Source organism: Panthera pardus, unplaced genomic scaffold (genome assembly GCF_024362965.1).
Source record: "Panthera pardus isolate Hobbes unplaced genomic scaffold, ASM2436296v1 HiC_scaffold_15, whole genome shotgun sequence".
NCBI classification, from domain to species: domain Eukaryota; kingdom Metazoa; phylum Chordata; class Mammalia; order Carnivora; family Felidae; genus Panthera; species Panthera pardus.
In genome coordinates this window covers 83,916,281-83,942,180 of record NW_026526710.1, presented here as the reverse complement: position 1 = coordinate 83,942,180, position 25,900 = coordinate 83,916,281, and the positions used below count along the sequence as shown (strand labels likewise).

General features: G+C 46.7%; 2 protein-coding genes across 3 annotated transcripts in view; one reads left to right on the top strand and one right to left on the bottom strand.

Moving 5' to 3' along the window:
* Positions 1-234: 234 nt before the first annotated feature.
* On the bottom strand, positions 235-9,673 carry TIMM21 (translocase of inner mitochondrial membrane 21). The gene is made up of 6 exons (XM_053902836.1): positions 8,907-9,673; positions 3,003-3,065; positions 2,810-2,907; positions 954-1,027; positions 763-868; positions 235-657 (listed from the first exon to the last, which is right to left on the bottom strand). The coding sequence occupies exons 1-6, from the start codon at positions 9,202-9,204 to the stop codon at positions 562-564; spliced, it is 735 nt and encodes a 244-aa protein (XP_053758811.1). The 5' UTR covers positions 9,205-9,673; the 3' UTR covers positions 235-561.
* A 346-nt stretch (positions 9,674-10,019) lies between these two features.
* The window catches only part of FBXO15 (F-box protein 15), a 51,847-nt gene continuing 35,966 nt past the window's right edge, over positions 10,020-25,900 (top strand). The window contains exons 1-5 of one of the 2 annotated variants that reach the window (XM_019423663.2): positions 10,020-10,241; positions 17,503-17,574; positions 20,303-20,407; positions 23,721-23,963; positions 24,524-24,733. In XM_019423663.2, the coding sequence (XP_019279208.1) occupies positions 10,135-10,241; positions 17,503-17,574; positions 20,303-20,407; positions 23,721-23,963; positions 24,524-24,733 (737 nt within the window). In that variant the 5' untranslated portion in view covers positions 10,020-10,134. Of the gene's footprint in view, positions 10,242-17,502; positions 17,575-19,982; positions 20,027-20,302; positions 20,408-23,720; positions 23,964-24,523; positions 24,734-25,900 lie in introns of those variants that run through there. The other variant, XM_019423664.2, reaches the window with a different exon arrangement.

Sequence of the window (25,900 nt, the reverse complement as noted above, 5' to 3'; positions counted from 1 at the left end):
CATATACTAGGTTACTACAAGCCATGCCGCGTGTGCAGCCTTTCCACAGCAATCCTGGAGAGGGTACCTCGTGCATCTGTGAGCTGAACTGCCTTCAGTCCTCAAACGCTTTCACGTGTTCAAGATTCCAAAGTGTATGGAAGGAAGCTACTTCTGACATCTTTTTGTTCCTTTTCACAGATTTTATATAGTTACGCAACATAAAAGCATAAAATACCGAACTCGTTTTCCTCATTTACATGGTATAAAGCGTTTAATAACAAAAATCTCTTATCGTGAAAGATGATCTTCACTAGAGCAGAAACACTGTCCACGATCGATTCAGAGGGAATGTAAAATACATTCCATTTCATGATTTTGCCGTCTACAGGAAAATCGCCACTTCAGTGTGTCTAAATGCAATTACTACCCTTACACTCACTTTTATGAGCCGTGTGTTCTTTCCTGTCTTACTCTGCAGACTCGGGAGGAGAGTGGGGAGACCAGCCTGCGGGTGTGTGGGGTTCCACATCCCCCCCCCCCCCCCCCGGAAGCCGCGCGTGCCTGAGTCCCGCGATGCCCTCAGGATCGATTGTCTTCGACGACAATAGTTCTTCCAGGGAAGGACTCGAGTTCAACAAATATGTATCGAAATTCATATTCGCCACTTTCTGGGTTCTGAAAAACAAACATATTTCCAGGTGTTACTTCTCTCCCCAGCGCCTACGTCCCGCTGCATCCGAGCCCTGAGTCCCCACACAGTCGCCGCCGTGGTCCCCACACCTCTTTCACTTCGAGATGCACTGTTCCTTGCTTCCCAGGCTCGGAGCCCTGGATGTAGAACTTCACACGCATGTGTTTCAGCCCATCCTTGACGTACTCAATGAAACTGCCGGGAAAATGAAAGAGCGCGGCCTGAATGGCCTGCATCTGGAACTCACCCGAGCTCTGCCCATACGGGCGACCGGCGGTACCTGACGTGCTGCCTTCGCCCACGGCGGGTCGCCTCCCCGTAGCCCTTCACCGGCTCACCGAAGACACTGATCACCTGTGGGACACACCGGCTCTGTAAGGGTGCCTTCTTGTAAGCTTCCCAGGGAAACAGTTTTTGACAAATCAAGTCAGTTTTGCGAAAAAAAAAATCATTAAACCTGCGACCCTTTCGAAATGACAACTCCAACGAGAACACGGGAAAAAACGAGATTACGCAAAACCCTCCCACAAAGAGAGGGAAACGGGACTTCACCGTGTGACCTGTACTTGCAGAGCAGCGGAGGCCGAAGCCACGTTGTTCTTTCTTCCCGCAGAAAATCCAAACACCACGAAGTGTTCAAATGGTTGGACGTTTTTAGTGAAATTTATCTAACGGGGTCTAATGCTAAAAGCTACAAGAACAAAACACTTCTTGAGTCACTAAACACAGTGAAAGAAAACAAGTACAGGTTTCGGCAGCCACGTGGACGTTCGCTTCACCACTTTGCTTTTGACAAAGGCCTACGTGAACAGCTGCTCTGAGAAAAATCCAAAGGATTCTGGTGTTTACGAAATGGTAGCTGCCTCCTCACTTGAGGAGAGCAGGGGAAACCCTAACAACGATCTGTTTACAACAAACCAGACCCAGAGGCATGAAAGTGATTCCGAAGGGAAAACTCACAGTCACATGGAAACGTAGTTTTTCCTGAATTTAAGGAGCAAATACTTTGGAGCCTTTCCAGAAAAAGAACTAGAACTGGAACCTTCTGTACTCCCTGCTGCTTTTCCACTTACTCAGCGCTGGGTCTCCCTGCCTCCTCCTCCACCGTTCTCACAGGCCCAGAGTCCAACTACAAGAAATCCACAGATTTAAGAGAAAGATGCCGGAGACCGTTAGCCTGAGGTCTTCTCCCTGACAGGACTGGAAAACCGGTGGAGCGAGCGGAGTGGGGGCCCCAGGGAAACCGGTCAGGGTGGCTTCACATGTGTCCCCTCCCTGGGCAGTGCGTGGTCTCTCTCGGGCATCACTCCCGGGTCTGTGCACAAAACCGCCCCGGTGGTTATGGTGCCATCTGCCATCTTCCTTCCCAGGACGAGGACTAAGATTTCAGCGAGCAGTATTTTTCAGTGCTGAAGCTTTCCGTCCGGGGGGTAGGAAATCGGGCACCTCACAGGCTTTCTATCTGTGACTGGAAAGCATCACAGAAAGCCCTCTTTCTGGACAGGACCCGTAACAGAATCGAGGCAACTTTTCCACATGTCGGCCGCCTCCAGGAACGCTTTACAGGCGTTGCATGCCTGTGCTTAAGTGCACAGGCTTTGGAGTCAGATAAACTTGGGCTCAGGTCCTGACCGGCCCACTTCCCGCTCAGCGATCTCAGTGGGGCTACCTGATCTCCGAAGTGTGCGTCTCCCCTTCTACAAACAGCAGAATACTATCTAACACACATGGTTTTTGTGAGATCCAAGAAAGACGCGCTGAGCCTAGTGCCTGGTGTCTAATGTGCCCAAGGGTCAATAATTCTTAGGATCAGGAGGTCGTGAATCAGGCTTTTTAAAAGACTAGAAACGTCACATGAGTTTAAAGGTCTAAGCACTTAATGTCTACAGCAACTAGAGAAGTGCCTCTCTTGCATAATTAGGATGAAATCACCCCTACAGGCCTTTGGGCGACGGGGGTCTTGAAGCATGTCCAGTATGGAACAGAGAGCTAAAAACAATCACAATCCAACCATTATGCCTTTGTTATCACACAACCACCACTAGCCTCAGAACCAAAGTGGGTTCCGCCCACTTCCACCGACCGACGTTTTCTCAGGACCCTCAGAGCATGTGTAGCTCCATCCCGAGGACTCACCTCTGGATGCGATCTGCATTTTTCTAAGGCTTTCCCATAGATCTTATTAGGACTGGACGAAGAAAACAGTTCTCTGAAAATTGTGTAAAACAGGCCACCTGAAAATTGTAGAGAAAGGAGATCAGGCAAAGCAAGAGCAAGACGAAGGAGGAGTCATAACGATTTTGGGGGTGTTCTACTTGCTGTGTCTGACCTGTGATGCCGATTCCAATAAGAACCACCACCAGGTAGGTAAAATCTCTCCCAGCTTCCTTCACTGTAACGAGAAAGCACCGCCCAGTTACGCATGCGCCCTGCGAGCTCCTGCTCCAGTGCTTTCGGGGGGGTGAGCCGACACGCGGGACCCCTGCCTGTGTTCTGGGAAGCCGAACCACCTGAGCAAAGTTTTCAAAAGAACCTCGGCAGAATTCTGGGCCCAGGAATCTGTACTTTTATTGCATTTGTTTCATTATAAAATTTAATATGTCCTTACTTTCCAGGATGAAAACACTTTCCCAAGTGATCCAGGCCCTCGGCTGGAACAGGTTAGGCAGCCCTGGACACGTGGTGCTGTTTGCAGACCAAGGCAAGTGTCCGCTTTGTGGGCCGCGGTCCAAGGGCTCAAACTTGGTCTTGGCTCTTCACGGCCACGTTCCCGCCCGGTGGGCGGGCCACCTCCTCCCCTGGCCGCGCACGTTAAACACAGAACGGGATTTGCAACAGGAACTCGCCCGGCCACACAGATTTGTGAATCAAATGACTTAGAAAATGGGGAATCTGCACAGATACTGCACTTTGTGTTTTCAACGCTGATAAAGATGAGTGTGTGGACTAAACGGAAGCTCCGAGAGCGAAACGAATCCAAGGTGTCCCCATGGGACGTGGCACACACGTGCACGTATTTGCATGCGCTGATGGAAGGATCTACACGTTTGAGCTGTTTTACCATCACAGTCACAAATGCACCTTCTTCTCTGGTGCTGAAAACGTGACTCACGGCCCGATGTTCTATCTATAGGTTAATTTATTGGCCGCAGTAAGAACACAGATTTCTGGAATATAAATTTACAGACTTTTCAGAAAAACAAAATGTTAACAGTGGTTGTTGCTATTGTTTTCTCCACGTTCCCCTTCTGTACACTGAGCTTCCATTACTTCCACAAAATGAAACTTATTTAAAAGCACTCTAGCAAAGAGTAATCCTCAACTCCTCCGGTACAGGTTCCTAACCACAAAGAGGGGATTCAAAAAATAAAAAGACTGCATCGGCCCAAACCTAAGTCATGGCTTGATCCCCACAATCGCTGTCAGCCCACAGTCCATGTCCTCGGGCGCAGAGAGGCCGACAGTGAGAACTTCTCATTTTATTAAGGTCACAAAAGATACTTAACAAATATTAACTGCCAGGTGTGTGCCAGCCCCAAGTTGAGGACATACTCATGGCTATACTGTAAGTTGTCGTATTAGTCCCTGTTCCCAGATCAGGCCTCTGGCCCCAACAGCTGAATCCTGACTGCCCATCCAACACACCAGTCTTGCTCAGGGCACCTAGAAGGCCATCTTCTCTATTGATGCAGCCACAAACATCTGTTGTGGGTCTACCGTGTGCAAAGCTATTATCCACAGTCTACACATTTTCCAAGTCTGTTTCAGCATCATTTCACAGTCGTCTTCAACACAAGCTGCTCCTTGCCCACCTTCCTGCGATTCTCTACCCCTCCTGTAGTGGGTGCTGTGGTGAGCCACCCTGATCCTCCCCTCAGGACTGAGGCTCCGGATTCCCCCAGCCGAGCTCCCCACTAGGCAATTCCTTCATCTGGAGGGCACCCTCTCACCAGGGTCAGGGCCGTTCTCACACCGATGCTTGGCTGGTGCTGAAGTAAAAGGTGCAGCCCCCATTGCCTGAGGAGGGAAGGACTGTGATGTGCCAGTCCAGTCGCAGGGCGCCCTGGGGAATAGGCAAATGTGTGACCCAACTTGTCCCTCTGGGTCATCCTGCTTCTCATACCTTCACAGATGTGTTCTCGGAGCACTCCCAACAAGCCTCCTGTATGCAAATCCCACCTACAGCACCTGCTACCAGGAGCGATCCCAGAAAGTAGCTCTGAACTGGGACTTCGGAGCTGGACCAGTGGCCGCTGGCCGCATCGAGGCCCCCGTCCCTGGTGGCAGAGCACAGCCGACAGGACCGCATGCGCTGCTGGTGTGCTTGCAGCTGTCCCCAACGGTGACCTGGGATGTGGTACTGGTAGAAGAGAATGCGGATTGGTGCCACATTTTGGGAACAAGCAATCTTATGAACTCAGACTGGATGGCTGTGGTCGGGGGACCACCAATGCACTGGATGAAGAGAGAAGATGAGAATAATTACCGATGAAGATGAAGTGCCAAAAAGACAGAGGCCTTCTGGGGAGCAAAACGATGCCCCTCTGTTGGGCAGAGAAGCTGTGAGGCCCAGGGCATAAAGGGCAGCAGAGAGGTTGGACTCTCAACCCCAACAGGTCTTCATGCCGAGTCCTGGGCTCTGATGTGGGAGGAAAGAGGAGCTGAGGCTTGGTGTGGGGACATCTAGGCCGATGCACTTAAAAATCCTGAGTCCTCAGGATCTCCTGAACCCTTTGGCCTTGAAGCATCAGCTCTTTCTCCTCCTTTAAAAGTAGGTGGGGGCTTCCATTTAGCAAGACATGTGCTCTGGCCACGTTACGGCATAACTGGGAGGAAGGAGGAAAGGACCACGACCAGAGGGAGCTGGAGGCCCCACCGGCAGGTGCTAAGAGAGCACACAGGTGATGGGGTCCTGAGGCCAGTATGAAGGGACACAGAACAGACTAGTGAGAATTGATCAACACGGGAACACTCTCCTGTGGTCACGAACTGAAGTTTGGCAAGCACCCCGGAAGCTGATGCAGTTAGGTTCTATGCTCTTGAAAACATGGAGAGAGGATAGTCCACGCTAAGTGAGGTGAAATGACAAATTGTGGAGGAAAGGATGAAAAGGCTCAGAGAATGGGCATGCTAGGATGGGTATAATAAAGGCTGAAACCCACCAGCCGACTGTCCTGTCAGAGGACCTGGGGACACAGAACAGGGTATCCTGATGGTTGACCGTGACACTTGAACCATCAGAAGCCAGGTGGGTGCCACCACCACAATGAATGGCAAGGGTGGGGTGGCAGCCAGGGGTGTCCGACCTGGTGATGCCACTGCAACGTGGTGTTCCCAAGGGCAAGACTGACGGGCAGCTGACAAGGACATCAATCTGCACAATGCTAAGGAATTAATTATGGGTGACCAGGAAGCTGAAGGCAGATGCCCCAACGCAAAGTCATGAGGACTGGCTCAGTTTCTGGACCTGAGCACCTGAAACTTACCCAGACTCCCACTAGGAGGGACCTGACCACATACATAGGATTCCCTGGGCCTTCACCAAAGAGCCCTACAGTCGTCAACTTGGTAAGCATACACTGGAAGAAGGGGAACACCCAAACATTTCAGGGTCTGTTGGACAGAGTCTGAGATGACAGTGACGCCCCTGGACCCAAAGTCACATGGCGCCTCTTTTAGGTTTACGTAGTGGCCATGTAATATGGAGTGTAACTTGTAATAGGCTCAGAGCTGGGCCCACAGATTTATTTGGTTATCATTTATTTCCAGTGTGTAAACTGAATGGATATACTCGTAACCGACAACAACGATTCCTACTTTGGTTCCTCTGGGGGTGGGTTGAAAGCTACCATAATGGGAAAAGCTGAATGGGAGCCTCTGAAACTGCACTCCCCCTGCCCCTCCCCAGACGGAGACAGTAAATCCAAAACAGTATTCCATCCATGGGGGAGCGTCAGCCATAGTGCTACCTTAAGAAGACCCAAAGATACAAAGGCGGTGGTCACCAACATATTCCCATGTAACTTACCAGTCTGCCCCTTATAAAAATCAGGCAGAACCTGGAGTAGGACAGTGACCCACTAGAAATTCAACCACGTAGTCGTCCCAATACAGATGCAATGCCAGATATGGTAACCTTACAGGAGCACGTTAACAGACTCGTGGCTTTGGCCACTGATCTGGAGAAGGCCTTCGTTTCCAACTCTACTGAGAGGAAGCAGCGGTAGCCGTCTGCAATAACACGAAACAGGTAATAACATGTATATGTACGGTCTTGCCTAGGATTTGTTAGGTCTCTTACTCTGTTATAGTGTAGTTTTAAGGGCTCTGGACCTTCTGGATTTTGGCTGTCCTGTACAGTAACCACACACCACACATGGCTATTTGAGTTTAATTTTAAAATCAAGTTAACTTAAAATTAAATAGACATTCAGTTCTTCAATCACACTAACGACATTTTAAGTGCTGAATAGCCACGTGTGGCTGCTGGCCACCATACTGAGACAGCATACATCTGGAATATTTCCATCACTGCATAAAGTTTTATTTGGACAATGCTGTTTGGACATTCTGCATAACATCATATTTATCCATTCTGTCTATGCCGTTCTATTAGAGACAAAAGTAATACGGGGACGTGTGTTGCGAAGCTTGAAAACACATGTACTATGTGTGTGTGGGGGGATTAGCCTCAAAAATAGATCCAGGGCTCACCAACCACACAAACAAAAGTCTTAGGGGTTCACTCTGTGGGGCATGTTGAGACCCCCTATCCCAAATAAACCACTGCATCCCGTATGTCCTACCACAACGTGTGACAGGTCCCTTTGGACTCTAGGTGCAGCACATTCTGCGTTTGGGAACGCTGCTCCCACTCATTCACTGAGTCATCAGGAAGACTGTCACCTTTGAACGGGGTCCAGATCAGGACCGGACTCTGCAGCAGGACCCAACTGCAGTGTAAGCAGTACTGTCGCTGGAGCCAGACGACCTGACACATGCTGCTGGAACAGTTCTATGCCTTTGTCCTCTGCATGCGGGCTGTTCCTTCATGCTCAACTTTTAATCACCCCTCACAACCCTGTTCAGGCTATTATGAAGGAATGCTTACCTGTTTTACATATTCAGCAGACTGCAAAACAACGGGTAGGATCCAGTTAAGTTTTTCTGTTAATGTTGTTAAAAAGCATATGCATCGAAATGACATAAATATTAACAGTAGTCATGTTTGCATGGTACGATCATGGGCGTCTGAAGGACATCGATCGATCAGCCTTCCTACTTCCTCTTTGGTTCCTACTTATTTTTTCTACAAATTACTTGTAAAATGAAGAAATAAAAATTAAATTCATTACCTCATCTGTGAAAACTTCTCTGACTTTCCCTGGCAGAATTACATTTCGCCTTTCCTATTACTTCCCATGTCACCTGCTGGTAAATGATGTTTTGAACATGTTTAACTCTGTAGCAGAAAGAGTCTAACTCAGTATCTGGGCACAGCAGGCATTCAAGGGCAGTGTTGAGTTGACCTACGTGAGCCAAGCCCTATGGATTATGACTCAGTAGTAGCTCCTTTATTTTTTCTACCCAGTTACTCTGTATCATATCCTCCCAGGTACTCTCTTTGTGGCACAATTACTGTTTTCACTGTTTTTATCCATTCTCTTCCTCATTAAGTGCTGACCTATTTGTGTAGAGGAGTTCCTGGCACACCCGTGAGCATCCACTCAAGTGTTAAGCATGGAAAACGGAAGCTCAGGAAATACTTGTGAATGGCTTTTCTAAAGAGCACGGACCTGGGTATCACACAATTAAGATGAGGAAACTTCGGTTTTAACTTCCAGTCGTGGAAATTGAGGAAGTGCGCCTCATACATGAAGAGCTAACGTTTGTCTGAAGGAGCGAATGGGACACTCAAGTGAGATGAAACGACATCTGTGAAATCTACTTACTTACACCCAACAATGGTTAAGTTTTACAGCTCCACACTAAAACTAATAAAAGCTGAAAATTTTTAGCCATAATTCAACAAAGTTATGTCAAAACCAACTTGCAAATCTGAGTTCAAGTCTGTGAAGAAAATTGTAGACCTATATTCTCAAATTCTCAACTGTGTTGAAGGCTCTAGCCTTTAATTCGTGCGAACTGTTCTTCTAGCTTTGGCACCGAATTCGCGCAAAAAGACACTGCTGGCTCTCGGCTCGTGAGTTGAAAGACCGACCATTGCTGTTACCTTTCTGTGACGTTGAGATGATGGTCTCCCCGGTCTCTCTGTGCACAGACACCTGCTTGCTGCTGTCCTCTTTTGCGCTCGGGGGGCTCTGCCCCTGCGTCCAGATGGTTTTCTGGGTGACGTCAGGGGCACATTTAGGGCGCACCGTTTTCTTTGGCTCTCGCAGACCCCAGCTCAAAGTGGGCGCAGTCTTCAAGCAAGCTTTGTTAAGCACTAAGTGTGGCAGAAACAGCCGCCTCCCGGAGGACCTGCGCAGCTTCTCCGCACACTGTACAGCTCGTAAAAAGGTACAAATCATGTTCACAGAAAACCGCTCCGCTTTGGAAAGGTGACAACTACGAACAGCAAAGTTTCACTGCACAATACACACCCCGCCGGAGTGTACTCAGGTCTACACATTCACACCGCTAATTCTGCATGGCGTGTTCGGCAAAAACGTTAGCTCCCAAAAGAAGTTGCGTCCACCTCCTCTTCTCGTCGGTGCTCTTTTTGCTGGAATTAAAACACTTTAATTACCTTCCATACTGACAGCCACACTCTACCCGCTATGCCTTTGCAAAGTAAGCTGGGAAACCTCGGGGAGTCCTGGGAATAGTAGTCCGAAGAGCTCACTCCTCACCGAGTTACCGCAAGGGGGAAAGGCGCCAGGACTACAACTCCCACAGTGCAAGGCGGCCAGAGCCAGTGCCGGCCTTTTCGCCCCCTCCCAGAGTTCCCCGCGCATGCGCTGCTCGTATTTGGGACGGTAGGGGTGGGCGGGGCGGTTCGTACAAGTGCCAAGAAAGAAATTAGCGGTTACAAACTGGGTGTTGTTGCAACTCTCTAGAGAGAACCGTGTAAACTGGTAAATTCTCAGTCTGACCGTGGCCTTGCCGTTCCTTAGCCTTTGCGTTTGAGTTTCTAACCAAGGAAACCAGACAGGAAGCATAAATTTCCCCAGACCCAGCAGGTGGGGAGGGACCCGGCCGCCGCAGTGCCCAACGCCAGTGCCCGAAACTCAAAGGCCAATTGCCGCGCAGCGTCCTCCCCATCAGGCCATCGGGTGTGGGAAGAAGCAGGGCCCCAGAAATTTCTAGAACGGCTCCGGGATCCGGCGTAAAGCCCGTACCGCCAACCGTCCCTGCGCACGCGCGGCGGAGAGCGTGCCGGCGTCGAGTGGGCGTGGCGCGGGGCGGTGCGTTCCTCCCTCCAGCCGCCACTCCGCCTCTGGCGTGTCTGTGGAGTCTCCATGGCGACGGGACGCGGCCGGCTACTGCAACAGCACTGGCGCGGCCTCCAGGCGCTGCGTTTGCCGCCTGGCGGCGTCGGCGCGGCCCCCGGGCCCGCCGGGTTCAGGTGACTCTCGCGGGGCCGTGGGTCGGGTCACTGCTCTGCCACCCTACCCCCCTGTTTTCATTCGTTCGGCTGCGGCGCGTCGCGCGGCTCTTTTTAGTGCGGGAAAGGTCTGAAAAACCGCGGGAGGAAATCTCCTCAACTTGGAAACGGGGGGTTACCCTAAGTCCTGATACAAGTAGACCAGTTTCCCCCGGAGACGTTATTCCTCCTTCACTGAATTCTAGGCAGTGTGAGGAACAGGGAACCCTTGAGCGGCGCTTGGCGCGGATGCGTTCCGCCTGGGAGGGCAGGTGCACTTCGCTGGTCCGCACCTGCAAGCCGCCGAGAGGGCAGCGTTCCCTCTGCACCTGCGGGCCGCCTAGACCGCAGCCTTCCAGAACGCTCCCCCAAAGTCGCTCGCATCTTCCGTGGCCGGAAATCACCTTTTTAGGAATTTGTAAGTTAGAGAGGTAGAGTCTACTGAGCAAAACGCTACCCATTTTCTGTCCCGTCCCCAATTCGTGAGTGGAGGGCACAACCCCTAAGCAGATAGTTCTGGCGGGCGGGTTGGTCCAGACGCGTCTTTTCCTGGGGCAGAAGTTTCTGCACTGCAGACTTCAAGGCCAGATCTGCGTTTCTAAGCAAACCCTGAAGGGATGCCTATAGATAGCCACCCCTTGGTGCTCAGCTCCTAATCCCGTTTTCCCTAAGTGCTGGGCTTGTGCTATTCTTGTTCCAGTGTCTAGGGACCTGTCTCTCCTCCATGCCTCCTGGGTACCCTGGATCTGAAGGGTGGTCTTCTTCCACCACGACAGATGGCAGGAGAGGGGGCAGGAAGCAGGGGGTGGAGCTACCTTGCATTAGGAGCTTTAGCTTAATTCCAAGGGCAATGCTTCACTTCACAGTGAATGCTCCAGGATGTCAGAGGTACCAACATGCTATCAGGGTACCTTATTAGATCCTTTGTATTTTATGGTGAGTGGTTCCTTCCTAGCTTTGTGCCCATCATCCCAGTTAGTTTGCCAGGTGGAGGGACAATACAAAGAACAATTTGCATTCTTGAGAATTCTTTTTGCTTGCAAGTCTTCATGATTTGTAAAATATAAAAATTCATCCATGTTATGCTTCTAATAAACCAGATGTCTATGTTTAAGCATAAAAAATGATTCTTTTCCTTCACACTTCAACAAGTTAAGTTACTTTTTTGTTTCCCTAAATCTCCGAGACTATGTCCCATTTTCCTCCTAGGGTCCATTACCCACTCACCCTGGTTTCTGAAGTGGTGCTCTGAATCTTAGTATTATGGTGATGGTTGGTTCTTGAGAATAGCTGCGATGCTAGGCGTACCACAAGCCTGGTGACAATTAAAGTGGTGACAGTGCCTTCAAAACTTCTGTTATGCAGGAGAGGAAAACTGACGTTTAAGTAGGAAGCTTGAACTTTAAATCAATTTGCCACTATTACAAAAATTAGTCTTTATATATAGAGCTCTGCTGGTGGGCAGCCGAATGATTTTTATGTGATGAATCTTCTGTTACTTTGTAAGTTGAATGAACTTCCTGGTGAAATGATGTAATTAGAGTGCCTGGCATGGGAGCCTGCATGTCAGCCTGTGATTTGGTCAGGTACACATTCTTTATGGAAAAGAAAAAATCAGAATGATTGTGGATGGTCTAAGTAGGTGGTTATTTTTATTGTATCAATGCAGAAAAGTTAGATTTTATAAAAAATCCATGGTTCCCTTTTAAAGAGTTTTTTTTTAATGTTTATTTATTTTGGGGGCAGGGAGGGGCAGAGAGGGAAAGAGAGAAGCCCAAGCAGGCTCTGTGCTGTCAGTGTGGAGCCTGATGCAGGGCTCGATCTAATGAACCACAAGATCATGACCTGAGCCGAAATCAAGAGTCCGACACTTAATTGACTGAGCCACCCAAGTGCCCCTCAGTGGTTCCCTTTTTAACACAAAATGTGCACATTTGTAAATGTCATAGACTGTTAGAAATGTAGCAGAAAGCATATCAGGTTGGCTTAATTTCTATTTGATCTAATTTGTTTTGGTTTATCAAATATCACAGTGAGGCTCAGAGGTTAATTTTCTTCCTTTTTTTTTTTTTTTAGAGGGTAAAATTTTCAAATGTATTACTTGAAAACTTTTTAAACTAAATGTCATCTTACTAATTATATCAGCTAAGTGTGCACTTAATTTTGTAGACCTATAGGTCTACCTGAGGACATGCATGGAACTTACAGATTTGTTAATTGTGCGAGCCTTAAAAATGTGCAGTTGGTTTATTTTATGGAGAAATGGAGATGTACTTTCAGTAATGCCAAAAGCCATACTGATAAGATGTAGAATGTAATATGGAAGGATGAGCTCTGGAAGGACAGCCAGGGGATGAGAGCCTCTAGCTTGGGACCTTAAATGAGTCACTGTGATTGCCTTGTTAGAACCATAGTCTTCTGATTTGTGAAATAGGGACTCTTGAGATCTCTTTTAATTATGGAAAAGCAAAACAGCAACAGACAGACGGTACTTCTCAGACAGGTGCCAGTGGGCAGGGGATGCATGGGGCATCCTTCTGACATGTAAAATGAGTGCAGTGGCTTTGGGGGAAAATGTTAAGTAATGTAACTGGTAAGTACTATAATGCATTTGTATAATTAGATGACAACAGATAAGTTATCCAATGGAATGCAACATTTGCATTAATTTTTGAGATCAAATAAGAGACTTCAAAGCATTTGTGAGCTTTCTGTAGGCTGTGCCCCCCAGATTTCAGGGCAGCTGGTACTCCAGAATGGTATGAATGCCTGTGAGAACCACTGCTCCTGCCTAAAAGGTTGTGCTGTGATTCCAAACCTCCTTCTTATGGGATTCTCAGTTTTGAAATTAAAAAAACAAAAATCCCATAATTTATTGCATATTCAATACATTAAGAAATATTGATACACAGAGTTCTAGTCCTTCAATTCTCTAGCCCCCATTTAAAAACAACCACCACCAGAGGCACCTGGGTGGCTCAGTCTGTTAAGCTTCTGACTAATGATGTTGGATCAGGTCATGATCCTAGGGTCATGGGATCGAGCCCTTCGTTGAGCTCCACGTCCAGCTCTGCATTGACAGCCAGGAGCCTGCTTGGGATTCTCTCTCTCCTCTGTCTGCCCCCCGCCCCACTCATGATCTCTCTTTCTCTCATAATAAATAAACTTAAGAAAAAATCAACCACCACCTCAAAACCTTGTAATCCTTGAGTCATACTTATTACTGGTTAATGCCATTTTGTCTTTCCTTCCAGACCTTTTTTCTTTGTGTGTGTTTACTTTTAAGAGAGAAATATGAAAAATATGATTATGTAGTGTATCTTGATATAACCTGATTTTTTTAAAATTGATATGTTGTTAATTTAGCAGGTAGATACCTTCTGTATGCCAGGCATGTTGTGGGAGCTGAAGCGTCGGTAGTGAACAAAACTTATACGAAAGACCTGCCAATATGGAGCTTACAATTCCAGTGATAATGAGCAGAGTGGACAAGTAAAATGTGTAGTGCTGGGTGGTGGTATGTGCCGAGGGAAAAAAATCAGGAGGGGGCCTGAAGTGTACGTGTGTGTGTAGTATGGATTGGAGTTTTTTATTTTATTTTTTTGACAGGGAGAGACACAGTGGGGGAGAGACACGGGCAGAGAGGGGCAGAGGGAGACCGAGAATATCTCAAGCAGACTCGCAGGCTCCAGGATGTGGGGCTCCATCCCATGACCTTGGGATCCTGACCTGAGCCGAAATCAAGAGTCCAGACACTCAACCAACCGAGCCACCCAGGCACCCCTGGATTGGGATTTTAGACAGCATGGCCGAAGGAGTTCTCAGGGAAATGGTGACGTGTGTGTGAATACTGGAAGCGGCTGAGGGGACAGGCCGTGCAGACGTCTGGAAGGCACTGTGAGCCTATTTCTATCTCAGACACTTTCACCTGTGTTGAAACTGCCCATTTTAATTGTCTGGACATCGTTAACTGTATGGAGGCCATGCTATTTAACCAATCTCTGTGCTGTTTCTGGAAGTATTTCAGTGCAGACAACTCTGAGATGGGCTTTGTTGAGTAGCATTTTTGGGCTCATTTACTTGCTTTGGGATGTATTCGTACAAGTGAAATTCCTGGCTTAAAAAAATACACGTGCCTTTTAAAGATCTTAATGAACACTACCAGATTTGGCTTTTCATACTGTTTGTGCCAATTTATGCTTCCAGCAGTGAATGAGATGTTCTCATTTATTTGGTCCTTGCCAATTTGCTAGATTGAAATGGATCAATACAGCGTATTAATTTACTTTTCTTCAGTTCCCTTGGAAAGGACCTAGGGTAATAGATTTTATTTTATTTTTTTGACATTTTTTGATTGAAGACATATGTATGGCAAAAAGCTGTTATCAATTTACTAATGCTTTTAAACAAATTTGTATTTGAGTGGCCCCAGCAGTATTCATTGAAGGTAAAGAAGCATTTCTCAGTCTTCACACAGTGTGTGTAAATAGGCCTTCAGACTTCTTGGTGTGACTTTTCATACTGGCAGAGGTCTGAGGGTCACCGGCTGGTAAATCCAGGCAGATAGTACTATTTGATGGCGGGGTAATAGAAATTCCTTTTACTTAAAGCTGTTGTGTTAGAAACTTGTGTCCACTGAAGATATTCGATCTTTGAGTATGTAATACAGGTTGGTATAGAATCACAAGAAGTTAACCACTTAAAATAAGGAGTGCTCTTAAATCATTTTGAAATGTGTATGTTTAAAAATTGTGTATTATGTTGAGTGGTGCCCTCCAAACTCATGTCCGCCCAGAACTCAGGATCTGATTTTATTTGGAAATAGGGTCTTTACAGATGTAATTAGATGAGGACATAGTAGATTAGGGTGAATCCTAAGTCAAATGTGACTACGTCCTTATGAGATACACACACACTGGGGAGGTGGCTGGGTAAAGACGGAAGAAAGGTTAGAGTTAGTCATCTTAGTTGCCACAAGCTAAGGGACACTGAGGATTGTCAGCAGCCACCAGAAGCTGGAAGACGCAAGGAAGTGTTCTTCCCTAGAGACTTTGGACGGAGCGTGGCCCTCCCAACACCTTGATTTTGGACTCTCGGCCTCTAGGACTTTAAGACAATAAGTCTGTTGTTTTAAGACACCTATTTGGAGGTAGTTTGTTAAGACAGCCCTAGGAAACTAATACAATTAGGAGATCGTGTTTCACCTCTTATTACTACGTGAGAGCTGGGTCAGTGGAGGTGAAGCTTTTCCGTCGTGGAGATCTTTGCTTAAATAGTACTTTCAACAGAAGTACCAAAATGTATTGCACAGGCAGAATTCTCTGATTAAAGGGGGAGGGTGTTGCAGAGTTTTCCAAATTAGGACCTCTTCTGTCCCTCTCTCTCCCTCTTGTGCAGGGCACAGAGTGGATACCACCGGTCTGCCTAACTTGTTGCGCTCCCAAGAACTCACGGGCTAGAAGTCAGATAAGACAGAAAGCACATTGAATGTGCTTTGCTGAAGCTGGAGTGGGGAGGCTGGAGTGGGGAGGCTGGGTAGCCAGCATGTTTTCACCTCGGGGAATTTGTCACCGTCCGGGATCTGAAAAGGTTCACAGCATCCACCTCTCCTAGGTTGAGGTGCAGGCATGCGGAAGCTAGCTCGTGTTTGCTGAGGGCTTATCATGTGCCAGCCGTTACGCTGTTTCTGAGGAGAAAAACCTATAAAGGGAAGACAGATGGATTCTTTGGCTGCTCGGAAACGTACGGGGAGTCATCGGGCAGTTTGATGTGCAGGTGTTGGCGCGCCAGCTCCACGGTGGTTCCATCCGAGCGGGCGAGCTGTGGGCAATCCGCCCCCTGTGCCTCCTGGAGCAGGCTGTGCCTGTGGTCTAGAACCCTCCTTTGTTCGGGTCCTTCCATGGGGCTTTCATTCTTCCACTTCCAGAGAGATTATTGGCTTCCCTTCCAAGTTCTGGTGACCCTCATTTTGCCCCCAGTTATTGCCCATATCCTTTTTGATCTTTAATCCACATGTATCCAGGGAACCAGTTGGTAGAAAAATGGGGGTGTTCAACTCTTGGTGAACAAAGTATGTACTGAGAGCAATGGCATTAGTGAACTCAGCATATGGAACGTACACTCTAGACTTGAGTCACATGCTGGGTGGGAGGTGGGCCAATAATTGTGTGTGTGTGTGTGTGTGTGTGTGTGTGTGTGTGGTAAAGAAGCAGCTTCCAGACCTTTCCAAGAGAAATAGCAGATCCACCAGTAGCTCTGTCTGTGGGCTGCTGCCTGGAAGCTGAAGGCTGTGGGCTCCATACCTTTCTGGGTGTTTCAGATCCCTGCCAGGCTGCTGTTGAGTAGTGCTCATTTTGAGGGCTGATTTTTTTAAATGTTTTTTTTTTAAATTTTATTTTTTGAGGTACAGAGACAGAGTGCTAGTTGGGGAGGGGGAGAGAGGGAGGGAGTTACAGAATCCTAAGCAGGCTCCAGGCTCTGAGCTGTCAGCACAGAGCCCGACGTGGGGCTCGAACCCACAAACCACGAGATCATGACCTGAGCCGAAGTCGGACGCTCAACCAACTGAGCCACCCAGGCGCCCCTGGAGGGCTGACTTTAATAAAAATTTACATTAGTAACTTCTGAAAAGAACTGTGTGAAATATACCTTATTTCATTGAGTCTTAAAAGCTATTGATTATATTATTTACTATTTTTCATACCACTAAGACAGAAAGATGGCCAGTTAAAATATATTTCACTGGGTGTGGGATATTTAAAATGTGGAAAAAATTATGTGCATGAGTATTTGGTGTTTCTGTGGCCGTGGTCGCCAGAGCGAGGGTTGCGGCCAGTCATTGTCCCTCCAAGACCAGCCAAGTTGTACATGTCTGGGTACTTGTGGTTCACAGACCTAAAGTATTTCTTAACCTGTTGGTGCTATTGTATGGTTGAAACTGGCCTGTTGATACGTTTTATTTTTATCCTTTTATTACATTCAATAAGTCTTACAGCCCCTCTTTGATAGGCTGGCAGCCTATAAGAGCAAGTATGGAGTCTTATGTTTAAAACACATCGGAGTAAGTCCGGTTTCCAGGTTTACCCAGGACACTGAATGTTTCACCGCCCTCTCTCCATCCGTGTAGTTGTACAGTGAGTTTGTGTACGAAGTTTATGAATCCCTTACAGTTTTGTAGAGAGGACTGCGCTGTTCGCCTCTCATTGGAATTTGACTTTTCCATGCTCTCTCTCGCACGTGCTAGCCTGCGGCAGTGCGCCGGGCGGGGAAGGCTCCGAGCCGAGTCCACGGCTGAGCGGTCTGTGTCCCTGGACAGGTGAGTCGCGGCACGCGGCCGCTTCCCCGGGGCGGGCTCTCGGGGCGGGGCCGTCAGAGTCAGTTTCGGTGCATGTGTACCAAGCGGCTGTTCTGAGCTGAGAATAGAATTGCGGGGGACGGAAGCACAACGTGGAGCGTTTGCTGTGAGTCATCAGCCTGTCACCACTGTCATCATTAGGCTGGTTTTATGAAGTGAACTTCTAACAAGTGACAAGGAAATGTTCCTTTTTAAAAAATGTTCTTCAGAATTACTCACTGCTAGTCGGTAAAGACCCTTGGAAAGGGGGAAAGAGGATTAAAGCGTGTTCTTCTAAAAGCTCCAGGGGCCTGGGCTCTGGGGTTCTTCGCCCTCAGTGCTCTGGGAACCCAGGCTGGCAAGGTTCTGCCCGCTCACTTCCACAAGGAGATCCGTGCAGTCTCTGTTTGGAGCTAATTGTTTGAAATTGCTGCTGAGGTGCCCGTGGATTTGTACTACTGACATAGGCCACCGACTCTGTGCTGAGCATTGCAGGGGGACCGAGGGCGTCACTGTAGATGTTGACAGCGGAGGAGGTAGGGCTGGCATAGTGTGCATATTGCCAAATTCACGTTCAGAGCTAAGTTAGGTGATCGCAAATTTTGGGCTTTTAAGTTTGTTTATTTTCAGAGAGAGAGAGAAAGCTAGAGAGAGTGAGAGAGTGAGCACGGGGGAGGGCCCGAGAGAAAGAGAATCCCAAGCAGGCTCTGCACTGTCAGCTCGGAGCCTGATGCCAGGCCTGAACTCATGAACTGGGAGGTCATGAGCTGAGCGGAAACCAAGAGTTGGACGCTCACCGGACTGAGCCACCCAGGTGCCCCCCAAGTTTTGGGCTTTCAGTAGTATATTACAACTCGGCTAACAGGGAACATACTTAAAAAGGTATGTTTTTAAAAAGAAGTGAAAACCAAAAAGGATAGTTAATTACAGACGGCAATTTAAGCTTTAAAGCCTGTACTCCGAGAACACAGTCTGTCCTACAATAATCTGATACGGAAACAGAACAAATATTCATTCGGTTCACGCATCCATCAAATATTTGAGGACCTTCTCAGTACCAGATGCTATGCTCTGACACTTTGAGCTTCTTTTCCTCTCACCTTCCTCGTCTCCTTCCCCATCCCCCCGCACCTCTGCCCCTGCAGTGTGAAATGATTAGAATCCAGCAGAAAGTGACCCAGTATGGGCATGGACAGTGATTGTACCAGCTTTGAGGAAACCTTATGAACCATAATTGAGAATGGCTTTGATCCCAACTGTGCTAGCTGTAAAGTGGAGGTTTTCTGCTTTCTGGCAGGTACGGGGAGAGCACCCCTTCATTAAGTTTGTCTGCCGGGTAGGAGAGTGACTAGGGTTTTAGTTCAGTTAAATCATTTTTCCTGGATAAGATTTGCTGGGTGCCTCTCTGAGATGTTTTCTTTAAGCCCAAATCTACATTCTTTGAATTATAATTACTTAAAAAATGATACCCATGAATTTTTGTGAGATCACTGAGTCAAAATGTGAAAACTGTGCAGTGGGCAACCCAGATGGTCACAGAACGTGTTTTCCTGCAGCTCTGCCTTCTCTCTAAAAGTGTCTAATTTATTGACTCTGAATAGAAGGGGTTTCATTTGGGGGGAGGGATTTAATGAACCCCCGAGCAAAACTGCTTGCTTAAACTCTCAGGGAGTCTCTGAAGCTTCTGAGTAGGGATGGCTCCGGTTAGTGACATGGGCCAGTTATGTCTCGTGCCTGTCCTCTTGCCTCTGAGGACCCCCCCCCCCAATCCATTCTCAGTATTATCAGGATTTTAGGACTGATTATTTCCCTGTGAAACATTTGATAACGATTTTCATCACAATCTAAAACTTTAACATAGTTAAGATGACAAGGGCAGAGTATGGGCAGCCATTCTAAATTGGCCAAAGGGTTTCCTGCCTCAGTTCTTTATCCTGAGGTCCCCACCCCTCACCCCAACAGTGTTCGCTAGCTTCCTTTTGGTTTTTGTTGTTGTTTTTTCTGCCTGAGGTCCATACGTGCCCATTCCTGACTTCGTAATATCGGTAAGGCTTTCTAGATAATTTCTGGTTCTCTCAGTGTTTTGTAACAGTATAAGATCATACAAATATTGAGAATGGGATATTGAGAATGCACCTCAATGTAATTTATTTAGGCAATAAATGGGAAAAAAGGAAGAGAGAATTCAGAAAATCTTATGGGGCTTGAACTCTCTGGAAAGCTCCGGAGGAAGGTCTGGAGCATGAGGATATGAAGGAAGAGGGTGGGTGAGGGGGGTATGGGCTAGGTAGAAAAGAAGCTGGTATTTCCTATTCCAGTCTCTTCTTTGAGGGGGAGGATTCTGTGTTATTTCTTCTTAATTGCTAAGAATGCATTCTTTTTCTCTTGTTTCCTTCTATCTCACCAAGGGATGATGCATACTTTCACGAGGGAGGTAGGGAAACCTGCGTGTTGATTCACAGCGTGTGAATATGGTTAACATGCCAAGGAAGTTAGGTTCCTGTACCCTTGGGTCTCTGGATTCGTTTATGTCACGAGGACTGTGGTAGCCAGAACATTTCAGTTGAGAAAACGGGAAGGCAGGGGTGCAGTTAGCCTCTTGTACGGGACAGGTGCCAGTCACCTTCTGTCTGGAGATGAACAGCCAGTTTTGTGGGTAACTTCTAACTGATGTGTTTGCCCACCTCTCCGATCTCCTCCTCTCTCTCAGCATGCCTTCAGAAGTGTTGCTGAAGATCTTTTCCAACTTGGATGCTGTGACCCTGCTGTGTACGGGATGTGTGAATAGGCGCTTTTATCATCTGGCCAATGACAAGTAAGGAGAAAACCACATCTCTCTATCATCTTTTGATGGCATGTTGATGGAAGTCATGAAAACTAGTAAGACCTTTTTAACCATTTTTTGAAATTTAAAGTAATTTCAAAAGTGTGTTTAGACATAGATGGAACATGTCTAATACTGTAAGTGGTCAAATGATATTTGATAAATGATAAATGAGATTCGCATTTATTTGCTTAAAAAAAAGAGTGTCTTTGCATGAACTGAAAGTGATCAAACTTGCTATTGGGGTAGCTGTTGTCTCCTCTGTGGAAGAATCTCTCTGTCTGTGTCCATACCCACACAAGTGGGTTCAAGGCAAATAAGCATGTTCTTGACAGTAGTTCTAGAATGGACGTAGAGTGATTTTTGTGTCTCTTTCTTAATGACTCTTTATAAGAGGTGAAGACATTTCACCAAAGCAAAGTGCAGTAAGGCATTTTTCATGAGAGAGATCAAGTATCCCAAACTGTAGCTTTTTGGAGGGTTCTTACTTTATTTAAGGATAGAACTTCAATCGCTTGGATAAGGTGATCGATTACAAATTGCTTAGTATCTCTAAATATCCCCTTTTCCCACTGAACTTCATAGGCCCAGAAGGTACAGGCTCTGGGCATTCCAGTGGATTTGGGCCACACCTCTAGTGATATTCCTTGCATACTTTTGTTATTAATTACATGCCTGCCCCACTTTCTTGGGGGTTGTCCTTTAAAAATCTGGGCTTCTGATGGAATTATCCTCATGTTTGTTTTCTTTTTAAAGGAAGTACCTTAATTGCGTACAATGAATTTTATTTTTAAGAGAGTCATAGTCTGATTTTATAGTGAGACTTCAAAAAGGGCATGTTGACGATTGAACTGGTAAACAAGTGTTTGTCAACAGTGAATGGTATTTTCTAAGCGTTACTTCTGGAGAGGGCAGGAGTGCCTACAGTAGCCAGTTACGCTGATGACTTATGGCGAGACCTGTTTGGAGGCTTGGGGTCTCCCCGATGCCCCCCTTACATGGGGGGAGGTTGCTCCCTCCCTGCGGGTATTGCCTCCCTCAACCTGAGCTCCAGGCTCCGCCTGCGTGGGGGTAAGGGGGAAACTTGTTCAGGCTGGATTGGGATCATCACGTGGGGCTTTTATTTTCCAGCACTCTGCGAAACACTTTATCAGAACGTTAAATTGGCCCCATTTTGTCAACAACTTGTCTGATTGAAGTTGTTCTGTGCCTGACTGGTAGTCAGAATAGCTAAATATGCTCTTGTCCTCAAATCCACCTTAGTTTCTTTCTTTCTTTTCTTTTTTTTTTTTTTTTTTAACAGGACGGGGCATTGGGTGATCAAGAAATGAATGTGTCTGGATTTTGAGTACTTGTTAAAAGCATCTTAGGCCTGACATTTTTGTTTTATAAATGAATAAGCAGTACAGTCTGCACAGTATTTTAATTCTATGGGATGTTCTTTGTGGACTTCGCTACGGTAACTGCAGTAAGATAATGGTGTGTAAGCGGCTCTTCGCACAGATGTCAGGTGTAGCTGTACCTGAAGGTGTGTGGGGCTCCCGCTCTGTGTCCTCTCCAGGCACTGTGTTTTGTAGTTTGCGAGTGCGGGCCCACAGACGAGAATAGAGTCAGCTGCAGTTCATGTGGTGCTGATGTGAGAGATTTGGGAACACTTATGTGGAGTAAAATGATGAGTAAAATAAACTTTGAAGAAAATATGAACAAGTTTTTATGTAAAGGGAGTTTTAAAAATTGCCTACGCAAGGGATTTTGGCAAAACGGTTTCAGATTTACCTAAGATGTACTCAAAGAATTGTCATTTTGCAACTCTTAGCTCACGTACGAAAACTCAGAAATTTCCGAACTGAGAAATACCTTAAGGCAGAAAGCTTGGTGTGAAATGATTTTGTGGGGTGAGAAATGATTTGAAAATGCATACTAGAGAGTGATGTCAGTAGGGATCTGATTATGCGTTTGATAGAAAATGAGTTTGATGGAAAGTCCACGTCCGACCTGGATCAAGGGGACACGTCTGCAGGTCGAATGTCTGAGAAGTGCCCCTTGCCGCTGTGGTTACTGCTGGGTGACCCGAGCACTTAGGAACCTCCAGAGTGCCCTGGCATCTCGTCTGGACCTCCTCTGCAGGGGCATTGCCTTCTCCCAGCTGCCTCTTGGCCATTGGCCGTTCCGTCCCACTGCACTAAATAGAGATGTGGAGACATGAATTAGCAAGTAATTACACTTACTTATGTACAGCTCACCTTTTATAGTAGGAAATTGATTTGAGCCCCTGTCTCAGTTTCCCCTAAGAGAAGTTTGTTTCTTCCCCTGAAGAAGAGCATCGAGAGAGGTGCCTTAGGCTCACCTTGGCCCCTGCTAACCGCCACCGCTCCTGTGACGTCTCGTCTGGGTATGATGAGCGGGAGGGACACAGGCTGTGGGTCAGGGCTGAATTTGAATTCAGCCTTGTGGCTGATTGGCTCTGGAATTTGGATAAATTACTTGGTTTCCTTGAGTTCATTTCTCTGTGACTGAGGAGGCCGGGAAGCACAGGGCGTGAGTCCGTGAGCTCTGGTCGAGGCTGCGTCGGTGCAACCCTGGGTCTCCGTCTCCTCGGCACACACGGGCTGGCCCGGGCCAGATCACTTCCCACTGGGCCTCATGACATTATCTGCCGAGGGGGGGACAATAATGGTAGCTCCTTCATGGGTTTGTTGACGATTAAAGTAGTTAATGTTTGCGAAGTGCTCCAGTGATGCTCAACACTGCACAAAAAATATTAACTGGTTTTCTTCATTTTTTGCATCATGCAGGGAATTTTTTCATTTTCTTCTCTTTGTGCAAACGTTGCATGTTCATTGTAGAAAAATTAAAACGTGGAAAAGGAACATACGGTTCCGTTGCTGCTGGCATTTCTCTGTGTGTGTATGTACATATACTTCCTTTCCAACCTTTTAAGAAGTGTACATATTTAAAATAACACAATAGGAGTCACTTTGTTATTTTTCTGTAATCCCCTATTCAGTGATTACTGTAGGAAGCCAGTGGTTTGGATGATGTCAAATGACATGAGGTCACTCATTTTAACTTGACCGGGGGAAACAAGCTTTTCCTTTTCGTACAGATTTCTGGGGTCAGTGGATCTGGGACACTCCCCTCAAACCACGGTTCACTCTAACACGTGAATGACTGTCAGTGTTCAGTTTGCTTTGTTCATGGAATCGGACTAGTTACAAACGATTGTGCATCTCTGATTTAACGTGTCACTTCTGCAGGCACATGACTGTGTCTTTTAGTTAACGATGTTCCTCTTCTCCCCCAGTTTTCTTTGGATCAGGATCTATTCAGCGGCCTTTTCACCTAAAAGATCTAATTGGAAAGTTAATTCGGTGGAGAAGACCGCTGGATCTGTGAACGTGCTGTCGGTTAAGGATAAAGAAGCTGGGTACTGGAAGAAAGAGTATATTGCAAAGCAGAGAGCACGTGTGAGAGCGGCGCTCGCCCAGGTGCTCAAGCCTGTGAACCCTTACACGGGCCTGCCGGTGAAGACCAAGGAGGCCGTCAGGTACACAGCTTCCCCCCGAGCTATGGGCACGCCGGGTGCTCGAGGGGGCTGTTAACATCTGCACGTGTGTTGCTTTAGAAACAGTGATGGTGTGAGCTCAGAGTATTGCACATTTAAGGACATACGTGCGGTTTATACCGTGAGGGGACTGTCTCTTGGTATTTTCCTGTGTTTCTGTGCGTCCATGAGTTATATAGTGTTTTCCTATTTCACATAAACGGTCTGATGTGTTCATGAAAAGCAGAAATCACCTAGTCATCTGCTGCAGTAAAGCAAGAGCATCCAATGCGTCCTTCCTTCTGGGAAGAACTTTGTCTCATGTATGTATTGCCAGTTCCGAGAACACAGTAAATGTTCAATGAGTGTTTGTTAGGTGAGGAGAAAAAGTCTAAAGAGAGGACCATTGACAGAATGAAACTTTGTGTCAGGCACTTTCTGAGGACTTTGGCTTTGGCTTTGGCTTTTCAGGAACTAGATACTTTAGAGATGATACATGAAATTGACTTTAGCATTTTTTCTTTCTGCAATGAGGCCAACATTGTTAGCTTTTCTTTCTCCAGAATATCTGGTTTAGGTTGGGTAATTATATTGAGAGAAAAAAATGGAAAAGAATACATCATGGAGCACATTGACCTTTCCATAAATGACTCATCAGTGACGATTATGTGGTATGGCAAAACTTGGCCACGGCTGGCCACATTGTCAACCCTAGATTTGTGTGGTGTGACGCCAGTTTTTATGGACCAGTCTAAAACCCCCTCCAAAAATGGGTAAGTATTAATTCTACAGAAGCTTTGGGTGAGAACATCTTATATGTAAATACTAGTTGTTATTATTCTTTTTTTTAAAAAAAATGTTTATTTATTCATTAGAGCATGTGTGCATGCGCAGGAGGGGCAGACTGGGGCCGAGAGGGAGGGAGAATCCCAAGCAGGCTCTGTGCTGTCACCACAGAGCTCACCGCTAGTCTCCAACTCATGAATTGTGACATCATGACCTGAGCTGAAATCAAGAGTCAGATGCCCGACCAACTGAGGCACCCGGCTGTCTCAGTTGTTACTATTCTTGCAATTTAAAGATACCTCCAGTGTATTTTAATTTGATTGCATCTTCAAGACTTCTCTTGCATTCTGGATCACTACAGAAGAGAAAAAGAATGGATTCATCACATTTATGATTAGATCTAAATTTAAGTTCCTCATATCTCGGTTGTCTGTAACAGAGAATAATATTCTAGTTAACAAAGAGAATAATGTTCTAGTTAACAGAATTCCTAGGTGATTGATAGCTAACCTTTTGAGCTTTTTAGTTTTAACCATTTTGAATCAAAGTTATATAAAACTATTATATCTGGGGAGCCTGGGTGGCTCAGTCGGTTGAGCGTCCAACTTTGGCTCAGGTCATGGTCTCGTGGTCTGTGAGTTCGAGCCCCGCGTCGGGCTCTGTGTGGACAGCTCGGAGCCTGGAGCCTGCTTCGGATTCTGTGTCTCCCTCTCTCTCTGCTCCTCTCCCACTCATGCTCTGTCTCTGTCTCTGTCTCTCTCTCTCTCTCAAAAACAAATAAACATTAAAAAAATAAGAAAAACTATTATATCTTTCTTTTAGTAAATGGTCAGTAACCATAGTTTAAACATTAGGACATACAGTACTGCTTAGTTATTTTTATGTGCCTCTCTGTTGAACTGACCAGATGTGTGACCTTGTGCAAGTAGCTCAGCCTTTCTGTGCCTCAGTTTTCTCCTGTGTGAAATGGGGTGATGATGACGATGGCGACGAGTATTTAGCACGTGTGGCTGCTGTGAAGACCAGAAGGGGCATCACTCAGATTTGTGTGTCCTTGTGTTCTGTCCTGAGGGGCTCTGTGCTGCGTCCACATGTATTCGAAGTCTGTCCTGCTCACCCTTGTCTCCATTAGTCACTTTCTCCTAAGAGCTAGA

Coding starts and splice junctions, on each gene's coding strand:
- TIMM21 (XM_053902836.1), bottom strand. CDS start 9,204: ATGATTTGTACCTTTTTACGAGCTGTACAGTGTGCGGAGAAGCTGCGC. Junction 3,066..8,906: donor CATCTCAACGTCACAGAAAG/GTAACAGCAATG, acceptor TTCTCGTTACAG/TGAAGGAAGCTGGGAGAGAT. Junction 2,908..3,002: donor TATTGGAATCGGCATCACAG/GTCAGACACAGC, acceptor TACAATTTTCAG/GTGGCCTGTTTTACACAATT.